Consider the following 14833-nt stretch of genomic DNA (forward strand, 5'->3'; position numbering starts at 1 on the left):
TATAAGTGGACATATTTAGATGTGTTTAGAAAGATATTTTTAAAAGGAACAGAGAAATTATAGTGGAAACGAGAAGAAACAAAATAAAATTTTTCTTTCATCAAATAATGATTAATTGCAAAAGAAGAGTCGTTTATATTTTGTTCTACATTTTTTCAATTTCGTTAATAAATTATAAAATTTAACATTAGATATGGAATAAATTCTTAAAAATAGTAAGTAAACGACTGTATCAGTTGTTAATAAATGCAATCAAAGTACTATCACCGACGAGGTATACACGATCACGTACGATCCTGTGCCTCGTCTGTTCCTATACTCTACTTGTAATTTCACATTTCGTTATTAATTGCTATCACTCTAAACGCTATAATCGTATTCCACGCTAAATCGGTAACGTTGGAAATGATACTAGAATAGTAAGAGGGCACTAGTGTCTCCGAACCTTAGGACGAAAATATGCATTTGTCGATAGGTCGATTCCGTATCTCATTGGTGGTACAGTTACCGACTAAAAGTGTAATCACAGACTATCTTGTACTGTGTCTGTGCTAATATTCTATTTGAAATTCCATATTCAAAATTAGTTTTACTGGCAATCACTACAAACGCTGTAATCTTATTCTACAGTAAGTCGGTAACGTTGGAAATGACATTATAATGGTACGGGAGTTTTACTGACTCTAAAGCTTTAAAATTCTGGAACCTGACACGAAAGGAAGCATTGGGTGATAGCATATATCCTGTATCTCGTATGCGATGTTAGCTTTATCTTATATACTCGTCTGTGTTAACATTCGTTAACACTCATGCATTATAAGAAAATTGAAACAACGTTATCGACGTTAGGTACTGGTAAGTACTGGTTGCAGCTACGTTCAAGTCACTAAAGATGGCTGCCATGAGTGTGAGGAAAGGCGCCTTCGGTGCGTTCGAAATGAATGGGAGTGTAACCGAAGAATGGGTCGGCGACACGACGACAGGCCGGCCGGCACTTTGTATACCGCCGTCGCGTCGTGCGGACGCGTTGTTCGTCTTTCTTTCGTTCGTTTCTCTTTCATAAGAATTCTCTAATTCTCAAATATGACAGTTTTAATCGAAACTTTATTTAAAAATTCATATCTGATATCGCGCATTCTCGTCGTCGTTGGAAAAAGAATCATCGTTTAAAAGAAACTCGCGTAACCGACAAAGTTGTATCAGTCATCCAAAAAATGCGACTGGGAGAAAGGAGATTCGAATGATAATTGGGAAGTGAAGAGAAAAACAGTGTTATATATTTTCTAATAATAAAAGTGTACAGTGTGTTGAAAATAATCGCCACGTTAAACCTCAAAGTTTAGAAAATGGAGTTCCTACAATCATTGAAGGGAGTTTCGTCTTTTAATACCGCCAGAAATCCTTTGCTCGGCTGGATAACTGGCGGGAATGATCGTCCGATAAGCGTCGCAAATTTGTGACGGTAGACCGGGTGTCTCGCGTTCAAGACGGCGCGGCGCAGTGTTTCCACTTTTCGGTTCAAGTGTTATGTGTGAATGTGTATTGCTTGATTTCATTTGAGAAATCATGCCGTTCGTGCTGCGAAGAGTGGAACCGCGTTTTTTGTGTCGCGGACACGTGCCGGCGGGATCGACGTCACAGGGTTGGCCGGTGGGCGCCGAATTGGAGGCGGTGGCGAATGGCGCGTTGACCACCTCGTTGAAGCAACTCGCGTCACTTCTCACCACCGCCGAGGACATCTTCGCCGAACTAACCGCCGAGTTGACCGCCGTTGCCGACAGGAGCAGCAAATTGCGCCAAAAGCTAGACAAGGTCGAAGAACGTCTCGCCATCGTCGACCCGAAGAAAGTACCAGTCCGTAAGTAACACTTGCTCCTCCGTACCTTTGCTTCTGCATTTCCGCTCGCTCTCTTATCGATGCAACCGGTGATCGAAAGCACAAGCGATTCGTTGTCCGACATGAGAAACCAACGAATGCCAGCGTAGTTGGTAAGAAGCATCTGGTCGAGGGATTCTTGGAATTTGTGGAAATACTTGCGATCGAAGATGGATCGAAAATACGTATGTGAAAAGTATATACTACACTCGTGGTTTGCAATATGTACGAACACGCGAGAAATTTTATTTCAGAAACGTCGACGTTGAGACGGGAAGTTTAGTTATAGGTAAAAATTACAGCTGAACATTTATCGGACTTCGCTACACAATTTTAAATGTTAAGAAGATAAAAATAATTCGTCTGCACAAACACACATACACACACACAATATTAATAATGCGTCAAAATGCAATTTGAACGGTTATCGCAACATGATGAATATAGATCGAAAGTAGATACTATTCTGGGGAGTACATGCAATTCGAAGTACGCACTATTACACACGAAACTGACGAATATGTAGAGTTTACCAAAGACACGTCAGACTTTAACAGAGTATTTCTTTTCTCTTTTTTATAAAGGTTTAGAGTAAACAAGAAGTTTACTTGTGCGTAATTTGATCTAAATGTAAATTTGGTATAGTATCTATATGTAGTGATTCGCAAATGTAATTTCAACATTCAACATTTATATAGATATATATTGGGTATCTTACATGTATAAGACATCTTAAAATTTCATTCGCATGTATGACTATCATAATTCTATTACTAAAATTTGAAAGCAATCTAAAAATCTATATGGATGTTACGACATATTTTGATTGGCGATTGAAAGTCAATTCTGAAAATTAAAATTAAATAGGATTTAGTCAGCTATCGAACTTAAATCGAGAATAAATTGAAAATGGTTTTATAATTACCGTTTTGAGGTTCATTCAGGCGCAAGACGTTGATTCATCGTGAAAGATATTAGAATGCTCAATTCGAAATAGCGATAAGCGATGCTTTATACGTTCTGTGTATAGCATCGAATGGCTTTGAAGTTAAAGATCACTTCGGACTGCACTTTCATGCATAGATATCCTTTATCGAAGAAAAGTTTTAACGTTGAGAAGTGACGGATTCAATTTTACTAATACTAACGGACGATTTATATTTTAATAATCGGATAGTACCTCTTAAATCCCGCATTTTCACATACAACTATATTTGATACTTTTGCATAGAGAATAAAAAAATATATCGGTTAATGTATGACGTATAAAAAATATGGGGTTCCACTTGAAAAAATATTACCGTTTTTGAAATCTCGTAAAAAAATTACCTCGTGAGAGAGTTGCTTCGTCACTACGTTTATTTCTAGAAATAGCGTAACTTTGATCTGAGAAGTTTTCTCATACAACAATAAATAAGATAAATATTTTGATTATTCCATTTAGCACATCTACATAAAGAATTTATGGTCGTGATATTAAAAAGAATTTATAGAGGTACGTGAATAAAAATATACTTTTTAGAACAGAATATTCCAAATAATAGCGTATATATGTAGTTATAACGTGCCTGCAATGTATTAGGACATTTCAATATTGCTTCTGCAATGAATTAAGTTTTGTATTTATATTATCTATTAGTTTCATACTATACAGAATTCGTTCTAACGTTGTTTCTTGTTTTTTGAATTAACTACTAAGTTTTTTGAATTAACTACTAAGTATTTCGACCTAATAGTTCGGTACTCGAAGATATTTAGACGTCATTAAATGCTTATACTTTTTGCAAAATTCTCAATACCTTGAGGTTTACAATGCCTTAAATAGTGCCTTGAAATATTATTTATTCGTTTAAAAGCAAAAAAGGAACTCTTGTGGAAGAAAAAAGAGTTTGAACGATTATGTATTTAACCGTTTATCCGTTGCTTAATCAATCAGAGTTAAATGTCTCTCATAACAGAGATGAACGAGGATATCTTATCACTGAATAAATTTATTAAACGAAAATGAATTTATTTCGACGTGCTTCGTTTCTCTAAATTCGCAAAATTAATTTAAAATTGCAGTACATTAATTTAATTAATTTGTAATAATTTTGGAGTACGTATCACACGTTACGAGACAATTGTACTTTCATTAATATGATTGGCAGTTTAAAATATAGTTACGAATCGAATCATGTTTGGATCATCTTTTCAATTAAATAATATGAGTCTTGGTACTTGTAATACTTGACCATTATTGCAAGCATAACCTTGATTTGAATATTAGAAATACAAATTTATCGATGATTAGGAACGTTGCAACAATCTAATTATATATATCTATACAAACTAATTTTTTAATGGCGATCGAGGAAAACAAGTAAAATTTTGCATAATTTTGTACATAGTTATTTGTTTAAAAAAAGAAACTGGCAAAAAATACATTTAAAACTTTCTTACGAACATCTCAAATAAACTCTTCAGATTTTTGCGTTTCAACACAAATGGAACGTATACATTTGAACGTGCATCCAAGAAGATGCAATAAGATATCGTTCCCTTCCGAACAACTCAAACCGATCGTCGTATCTGAACTTTTTGCGTAATCGACTGCTCGTCTTCACAGATAACGTATCTTTGAATTTTAGAATAATTAAATGAATCGGAAATAATAAATTTCACAGAATTAATTCTCAAAGCAATTCTTAAAAAAAAAATAAAAATTTTTATTTCTACATAAATGTATTTTATGTAGAACTATATCACGACTGATCAACATTTTCTCGATCGTATTACAAACAATAGACCCCTATGTACAATATTCCATCCACATCTATATTAAATAATCGATACTAAAATCGCCATAGTACACGTTGGCTGTATACCAGGTCGAAGGAACATTTTTCAACGTAAAGTTCAGCCATGTCGGAAGGCCGTGTCTTTATTATCCCAGGCAGAGTCGTTGAAATGCTACAGAAAGAGGAAGGAAGGGGAGTGGGAAGAGAGAGAAAGAGAGCGGGTAGTCGTGCACAATGCACCAAAAGTGCACGGAGCCTGGTTCCTCTACCAAAGTCTCGCCAGCTCGTTCAGTATCCTTCGTCTATACTGGCACACTTTGTGAAAGCAATATTAATGAGATTGTAAAAAGAGCGTTAAATAAGATTATCAATTGATCATAATTAGAACCGTACGCATTCCACATGCACATTATAGCACATAGCCAGCTATATGACCTTTCTTGCATCCATTTCTATCATCGTTAACAATACGACGATGAGGTACAAAATCGGAGTTTTCAGAATATGCCCACATTCGAAATGAGTTATAACGTTAGAAATGAGTTCTACCTTATAATTCGTCAAATTCTGTTACGAACAATTTTTAAGTTATCTATTTTTGAAAACAGACTTTATACTAGTAGATTTATTATTAGTGACATAGTAAACAGTGAAGTATACTGTGTACATACTTATAATAACAGCTCAACGGCATAGTTTTCTACAAGGATAACGTCTACTCATCAAAAGCAAAAAGTTTGTTCAGTTTTAATTATCATAATTCAATAGCGCGTGCATATTACTTTATTTGTGGAAGTTATTTTGCTGTTTATTTTATGAATTCTTCTATAATACCTCCTTACTGACTCAAGTTAGTGACCCTATCAGTTTTTGGCATTTTTTCTTGCTGAATTTACAATACACGATATTGTCTCATTCTTTCGTTATCATATTAATAATACTAATTAGTATCTCATAATATATAACAAATTTGACTATTCCATGCAAAATTCAAAACTGAATTTCGTAATGTTAAAATTTACTTGACTCAAATAATCCCTTCCTTGCTATGCTACGAATGCAACGAAAAATTTTTCCATTTTGAATTAATAACCGAATTTACAATCACATAATATCGCTTTTACCAAGTATACATTAGAATCGAAGGCAGTGATGCGCCGTCGTGTTAGCTCGTCGTATTAGCATTCCATTCGCTGCGAATACATCACAGCAACACTACATCGACCGTTGCACTTCCTCGGTAATTTTCTTTCTTCCTACCTGCCGTCGCTGACGACTACGACGAAGACTACGAAGTGCAATCGCAAAGAAAGAGACTCGTTGATTTCACGGTTAGGCCGGGCCAAGCGACTCCAAGGAGAAAGATAAGAAAAGAGGCGATGGTCGAACACAGCAGTCGAGGTGGATGGATGGAGAAAGAAAAAGTGAAGAAAGAGGGGAGAGGGACCATGAAGTGGCCAGGCGAGGGGAGGGGAGAAAGGGATGTATCGTGGAGACCCACATTACGGGGAAAACGCTCCGGGTTACCTGGCGTACCGTGGGAAACGGATCTCGTTGCCGAAAGCGAGTTTCACCTGAGGAGAACGAAGGATTTACCTGGTGCTCATACCACGATCTTACAAAGAATCCCTTGTTCCGTTCGGCCGCCGCTTTACTCTCTTGCCGGGGATAAGACGAACGAGCTTCCGTCAGATAAAACACCGCTCCTGGGGAACGTTAACGACACCTCAGTCCCGTCAGTCGGTATAATGTCTAATTATCAGGGTTGCTTCCTGTTACATAATTGGGACGAAGAAATCCTCCGGTTGCTGAAATTTATCTACTATTGTTCGTCGATGCACTTTGATTTGCACCGGTAGCTATGAACGTAACTTGTAGCATACAACGTAAAGAAATCTGCATTTTATACCTCGATCTTTGAGTGTTTGTACAGAAAAATGTTTTCTTAATGACTTCTTAAGTATCTTTGAAAAATTGTTTAGAAGTCTTCGAATTTCATCATTGTTGTTCCTTAGTCGACGTATTTGGCTTTATAATTACTGATAGAAGTAGTTTTGCATTATAAGGACTCCAGATGAAACAGAATAGCTTTCAAAAGTAAAGTGAATCAATGAATATATACACGTTTTCAAAGACGATTTTTAGAGAAAGGAGTACAATAGATAAAATTGAGATTAGAATTAAAACACGATTGTAGCTACATTACATGATCAAATATTAGATTCTATGCAAAATTTTGTATATCATACTTCTATAAATTATTAATGATTGATCATTAATTTAATATATTTTTGTATAGGATTAAATTGAGTATGCGTCAACTTTTTAATTTTGTTTTTGATATTTTACACTCATTTGAAAGCATTAAAGAAATACAGTTTTGATTACACAATTGTTTTATAAATTAAAAAGTTAAGCCTAATGCCTTTTAACTTTACGATTTTGAAGATTTCTTTACATCATCTTTTATTAAGCTAGTCTTATCATAGTAGTATATTTATTTATAATTCTTTTAAATAGAGTAATTTCCTTTAAAAACAATGTTTTATCCATCGGTTTTGATCATAAGAATAGGATGAATTTTTTAATCTTCTTTGTAAATGCAAATTCAAGCAAGAAGAAGAAGAGGAGGAGAAATACTAGATATTCGAAAATTCACAATTTCCACTTACAATTAATGATGTTTAACATTTTTTTCCATTTTCACGATCTCTCCTAATAACAAAAATGGCAGCTGGTTACAATGACTGTTGTACGTAATTATAGAATTTCATAAAGAAAAGGATATTTAGATTCTCGGTTGGTTTCGTAATTCTATTCGCGGTGAGACGTGAAGTTATGCACAGACAGCGTGAGGCAGTACCTCGAGACTGCCTCGATGCGCGCCAACGATTGTCGGTTTTTTTTATCGAGATCAAATATGCCTCGCAGTTTCAGTTATGTACAGACACTGTGAGGCAGAACCGCGAGGCTTTCTCGCGAGGCGTGTCTTGTACTATCTGTACATATTTTAACAACTTTGTTAATGGCATTAATGTCCCAAATAATGTCGGCTTGCAGTTAATTAAAGATCCCTTTCTCCAATGGAACCTTTAATTAACCGTTATTTACATTTGCAAGTATCTGTGATGCAACTAAGGAGAAAAGGTAGCAAAAACGTACTTTCTGCTAGTTTCGGCTGGCGAAGCAACCAACGCAATATTTTTCTCTCTGAATATGAACGATAACCTCGACTTCGTCGTCACGCAATTCGCTCCTTCTCTGACTGGTATTCTCTCTCCTGAGCTCGCAAGAGACTCATCGAACCAAGGAAGCACGTGCTTTCGTTCCGCCACGTTTAGAGCGTGTCCTGTCCTCGAAATACGATCTACAGTGTAGATGTTATAAGTACGGAGCGCTCCTCCTGCTGCTTCCGTGTTCTCTTCTTCGTGTGGCTTATGTTGCTGCGCTCCGTCCATATTTTTTCTCCTTTTCCATTCTCTGCCCTTTATTCCTCGCTTGGCTACGATGGAAGAGCGTACACCCTCGATCGCGCTAGGTATTACCATATTACCGTTGGAGCATATCAGCCACGTATTACCATGCACGACTGTATTCAGCAACAGCCGGCGGCGTTTCTGTTCGTTGTGTTGCAACGCAGTACGCAAGGCCTACAGGCCGAGAGCTAGACGGCGCGGCGTAAATAACGTTCTACGGCTTCCATCGGCAAACAGCTGAGGCTTCTTCCTACGGTCAGGGCCCCTAACTCCGAGGGATCGCTCGAGTCGAGTCCTACAGGTCGTTAGAACAGAGGCGCGGGCTGCCTAAGCGGACAGCTGACTCGTCAGGTAGATACCACACCACCGTCTCTTCTCGCCCTACGGCCTCTCTTCTCCAAAGGCCACTCTCTTATACCCTTTAAATGCTCACGGACTCGGAAAAATGTTACTCTCTTGAAAAAGAGACAAAAGATGGGTAGACAAACGCATCGCGACATCTTGTTATCCAAGAGAACGCGCGTTTATAGGGCTCTTCAAATCAGTCGTGTAGATCCGTCGATGGACTCACTTCTGCACACCGAGATAACCACGCTGTATATCTTTCCTCACGAACGGCCAAGTGATCGTTTTAATTGAACATCGCGTTGCGATTCATGATCGCGACAGTTTATCGTTACTTGTTTCGACTTTGACGCGAGGCAAGGAACGCACGCTGCCTTCAGCTGTTGACAATTACGTCTAACTTGTTAATTAAATCTTGATATATCGCCACGTCATAATTTCAATATGGCGTGGTACTACGTATTTCGCGTGCTTTGTTGTTCTTGAATAGGTAATTTTTTTTAATTGGAATAGTCGGAATGATTGGAACGTTTGAATGTACTTTCTTGGAAGAGTTTGTGCGGCCGATAAACAGCCTAGCCTATTATAAGTCAGCAGATACTTGCTAACTTCGAATATAAAGACCATAGCTGGAAAATATGATAAGATGGAAAGGGTTTATGTCTAAGCAAATCTATCAGCTTATTCTCTTCTTCAACTCTTTCATATTAGAATATTTATTCTTATACTTTTATCGCGAGAGATCTTTATATTATATTTAATAAACTAGGTTCGTCATAAGATCTCTATAATATGTATAGTGTGATTTGGTGTTCCTTATATTACATACTGTCGATAGATATTTTATAAGAGTACATAACAATGAATTTGACTGATATCGAAATCATTTACGATCCATTTTTAAAAGATCGATCTTTCCACCGTGAAGAATGGTTTTATTACAATTAGAACATAAATCCTATTTAGAGAAAAGAGATCAATTGCGAGATATATATTGTTTCTTTTATTTGGCATATTCTTTCTCACTTAACAAACGATTTATCTTATTAACCAACTATTTTGTAATCCTTTCATAGTTCTATAATCTTATAAGAACTGTAAAACTGTAAGAAGACTGTAAAAACTGTAAGAATAGGTTATTATGTTAAAACAATCTCGTTTACGAAATCTCGTATTATTTTAATAATTGTAAATTTTCATTCACATATTTCATCCGACAACGATATTTAGATCTAATACATTTTATAATATTTTGTCAAAAGTTACGGAATTTTTCTAAAACGTAAAAAGAAATAAATAAAAGGCAATAAAGTGGATATAGATTCGTTGATCTATTCGCTCGGCCGTTATCGATGTAATATTCACGTATTACGTCAGCCCACTCCATAACGATTGTTGATTAGTTCAATAAAAGAGTAACTGTTCATACATATGCTGGGAAGTTTGCTTTAAATGACTGCTATATTACATCAAGATCTCGTGATTTGTTCTTGAGACATTCAAAATGGCTAAATGGTTTTTTGATATTTTAAACTTCGTATATCGATTTTAAATTTTCCTACTTCTGATATTTACCATTTGTTACTTATACTATTTAATTGTGTTAATTGCAGTCTTCGTTCATACCAATTAAATTTTAAATATTCGATGAATATATAAATATCGTAGTATTCGCCAACGATGTTCAAATGTGATTCACAGAGGAATAGTTAATAACGAAAGCAAATGACTGTACGTATACAATAATGTCCTAACGTTCATGGAATTATCCTATGCCGGCTCTGGAAAGCATCGGCAACCTTGAACTTTCGCATAGGTAGGCATCCTCGCAAGAGATATTGTAAGGCCTGGTGAAATCGTGATTTATGTCTACCAAGAGAACATGATGTTTAAAGGGAAAAAGAGGCTGGTATAAATATGTCGTTCAGCTTGTTTGTCGGTTTCGAATTAGCATAAAGTTGCGTGTATCGTTCTATATTCTTTGCATCTTCTAATGATTTATTGTAGCACGATGTTCGATGTTGGAAGACTATTTAAGCTCGATTGTTTAGTGACTACATGGACACAATTATGTAAGCATTTAAAACAAATTATACATTGTCATTGTAATTTAGATAATAGATATTTTTAAATCCCTTTTATCCAAATGCAGAATATCTCATACCAGTGTGCCACGGAACAATTGAAAATCACGATTGAAAATCATTATTCTATGATTCTAGACGATGACGTTTTATTATATGAATTAATGAACCTTATTGTACGTTATTTCATTTTATAATTTATTTATCGAATCTTCGTCATCTTTTTAATACCTATAATCATTACAAATTTGTTCTCAGAAAAGTCAGTAGGTGCATAATAAATTTCCAATAATAACGAATTTGTAGCTTTACTTCTTTTATTATCAAATCTCAATTCAAAATCAAGTTTAGTTACGTTAGGGGTTTCGGATTAATACTTTTAATTACACATCAATGTCCAGTTCTTTCACACTTTACCGATGTACGAGTCATAATAGGGATCGGCTTACCAGTCTATCGAATGTCTGGAAAATGAGGATCCGCGAAGACTCGGTTAGCTTGACGTAACGGAAAGAAATTAAACGCCACGCTCGGATGAAACGGAAATAGAAAGTTCTTAAGAAATTGACGCCGCTGATCGTGAACGTGGTGACTGGGAATATAAAACTCGTTCGACACAAACTTCATTCAACATTCCATACGGAGCAGTTTATAAGCTTAATTGCGGAAAAACGCGTTCAATCATCTCCAAAAGATGTAAACGTGAGTGAACGCCACCGACACGAGGCAATGAATGTGTATCTACGACATTACATAAGGATATGTCGTAATTATGTAGTCGTTATGTTTGCGTTATACGGTTTCAGGTGTTTCTATGATGGTAACACGATCGTGTTCAACGAAGCTACACACGTTTTGCGTAATTACCGTGCTGCGCTGCTAATATAACGTGTGCCCTCCGTCGATGGTGTTACGGATCTTGGAGCAGCCTGCTAGGTGATATAGCATGATACTTCGCGGATTATTAATTTACATTAAATAAGCTGCCAGTCGAAATTCACGATACGTTAATGCAATCGAATGAGATGCTTTCAGTCGAGAATGGAATTGGTGGGTTATGAAATTAATACGCGTAGTTTTTATATAATATACATCCATTCATAGAAGTTTAAGTACATGCTTTAAACTTTATAATAATCATATTTTACACTTAGACACTTATATTTTAGAACTTAGACACATATTTTGAAAAATGACACAATTTATTATACTTATCAAGCAGGAGACGCAAATTCGTTTCATTATATACAAGTTAATAGATTCTCATGAAAAGCGTGACACTAGTGGTTTTCTGTGAATATTGCAAAAAGTTAGAGAAACATTACCATGTTGTTTAATTTGATGAAAACCTCCTTTCGATGACTTTAAAATATGTTGCAAAGCTTATGTATAATTGAGAAAGGTTTTGTGCAGTACCATATTACGTTCCGCGACTTTATAAATATTTTTATGTATCCTTAACTAATTTTTAGTATCCATACATTTGGTGTTCTTAATTAAATTTTTATATACAGCCATTAATATAGGTTGATTATGAAAATTCAGTAGTACTTCACACGGACATTAAAATTAATATATGTAAATGTACCTATAATGAAAAAATGTAATATTTTGGATTTTATAAAAATACGCGCCTTAGGTTATTACTTAATATTTTCTCCTTAAAATTTTATTAAAAAAAAATTTTTAGCCTGAGTAGCATTCGGCTTTTTGAAACGCCAAGATGTAAATGTATTGATAATAGCATTGAAATACTATTATTCAATACAAAATAAAATCAGAATTTTCTATCTCTAGAAAATATAATCATATATGTCAATAATACATAATGAGATATTTCAGTTTTTCATCTTATTCAATAACCAAATTGAAATTAAAATTGGAAAGATCCAAAATAAGATACAGTACAGAATTAAGGAGCAAGTCATTTCTAAACTATAAGCGCCGATGTCTGCCTAATAATCTTGGTTTAAAGGCTTTCAAAGTTTGTTTTCCGAGCATCAAACTATAATTATAATTAGGCTTGTCTCTTTGAAGTTGTACCCCAGATGGAAGATGGATTTCATTTCATGAAAAGGTTCATGCTTTTTGAGTTTTCTTCAATAGCGCCTAATCACGAAGAAAAGAATCACAACGAGAGGAGGCACGGTTGCGTTTCGATATCGGAAACGATCGAACAGTTAGAACTGAATAATTTTCTTGTGCCTTGCAATCTTACGAATCCTCGAAATGCGATAGTATTCTAATTACAGGGATCGAACGATGAAAGCAATCAGTGCGTTTATGTGGAGTTTGCGAATGATCTCCCCAGATGGAATTGGAAACTTGTGATAAGGCGATGAATGGCGATCTTGGTGTTCTCGAAAGAAGTTCTTTTTCTTTTTTCTTTTCTGAAAGTAAGAGCAGTAATGAGTAAGTGGGATAATGGAACAGCGTTCGTTTAATTTTTCTTTATTTATTCATTTTTATTGCTATTTTCTAAATTATTTTCTAAAGATAAACTGTGGGTGAATAGCAATTTCAGTTTCTCTAAGGATAAGAAACTTCTTTTGGAAATTCATTTCATTCAATGATAGTATGTGGAATATTTATGTTAGCGTATAAGATATTTGTTGTCTTGATTAATTTTATTTCTTGGGATATTATTAAAAGTATAATAAATTCGAAGTTTAATTTCTTTAAAAGTCAAAGCAGGTGTGATTTGATTGCAACTGCTTGTGTTGTAAATATTTTGTGAATATTTAGAGATATGTAAAGCCAGTTTATCATTTAATAGATTGCATATGTTTTATTTAATTAAACATACAACTGTATTTATATAAATTGCAATCAAAAATTTGAAGTCACACGGCAGACATTCTTTGCTATAATTTGTATTTACTCTCTAAAATAATGGATAGAAAATTATATATACTATAATTCTTTGTATTTTCGTTTAATTCTTGATCTTTAGCATAAAAAACTTTAATTTCCAAATATAACAGAGGAGAGAAAATTTAATAATTTGTTAAAGCAAAGTATCTTTTGTGAAAAAATCATTCATGTTACATTTTTCTAAAAAACTAATTACTTTACGCCGAATATGACATGGGTTGAGTATAAAACATCGACAACTATGCCTGAGATAGGAAGAGAAAGTGCATGAATCTAGATAACTTGTTGAATAGAATGTACTCATTATATCTAATTTACGTCGTATTATTGCGCAACAAGTAGCTGTGCAACGAATAATCGAGTAATATTCACATCACGGTAGATTCCCTACCATCATCTTCTTTCCATGTACATCATTTTCTTCTTAAATTTATGCATACCTATTTATTTATATCATGAAATACTGTGAGGTTCATATTGCTGCACATATTCTGTAAAACAAAATCGAAGTTAGGTCTTAAAACAGTATGAATTAAGTTCTGAATGTATTCAACACAGTTGTCATTTTATCACTGCACAATATTACCATTATTTGTTTCATGATCATATTATTGTCACAATATTATGTACTTATATAATTATTATAGAGAAATAGTAAATTACTTTACATACAGTCAATGAACATCTTCTATTACAGCACAGCAAAGGACATATTCAATCGTCGTTTCATTAATTTAATCCCTTCACAACGTAACATAATAAGTGGGAATCGATAAATTCTATTTTCACATCTTAAATGTTATTACACATTTACTGCAATTATTAAAGTTTATTGTTTTTAAACAGTTGAAAATATGCATTTCTGTATAGAAATGCAAAAAAATCGTGGCAATAAAAAGATTATTAAATTCTGTGTTTATGCTGAATTTTTCGTAAGGTTAATATTAGGTTGCGTATTTTAAGGAATATCATAGAAGCGTTATTTACGTTAGATCGAATGGACAAGTGTATAAGAGATATGGATAAATATTGTTTATAATTATATCATTCAGTGATAGTAATGTAGAGGAAAAACAATTATCATGAATGTTTCGTGATAAAATTGTTTGTTGCTATAATATGTATATTATAGACTTCTTACATAACGCAGCAGAAATAACGGATTTTTTCATTAAATAGTATCTAGAATGTAAAAATATACATTTCGGAACTTCTTTATTAAATTACTTAAGGTCACTATAAACTTGTAGTTACAGTAGACGCGAATTTTCTCGAACTGGCGTTCTGACAAACTCAATATGTTAAAGTAATCACATATGTGCTTACATACATACATAGATTCTTATTAATGCACGAATTATGGTCTTCAGATCTTTCAGTTATCAGAGCGATAGTTTG

General features: G+C 34.5%; 1 protein-coding gene across 2 annotated transcripts in view; it reads left to right on the plus strand.

Annotated features, from left to right (window-relative positions):
- Positions 1–972: 972 nt before the first annotated feature.
- The window catches only part of LOC117237035 (serine-rich adhesin for platelets), a 217157-nt gene continuing 203296 nt past the window's right edge, over positions 973–14833 (plus strand). For both annotated transcript variants that reach the window (XM_033500620.1, XM_033500621.1), the window contains exon 1: positions 973–1858. In XM_033500620.1, the coding sequence (XP_033356511.1) occupies positions 1567–1858 (292 nt within the window). In that variant the 5' untranslated portion in view covers positions 973–1566. The remainder of the gene's footprint in view (positions 1859–14833) is intronic.

This window comes from Bombus vosnesenskii, unplaced genomic scaffold, assembly GCF_011952255.1.
Source record: "Bombus vosnesenskii isolate JDL3184/JDL3185 unplaced genomic scaffold, Bvos_JDL3184-5_v1.1 scf7180000013355, whole genome shotgun sequence".
Taxonomy (NCBI): domain Eukaryota; kingdom Metazoa; phylum Arthropoda; class Insecta; order Hymenoptera; family Apidae; genus Bombus; species Bombus vosnesenskii.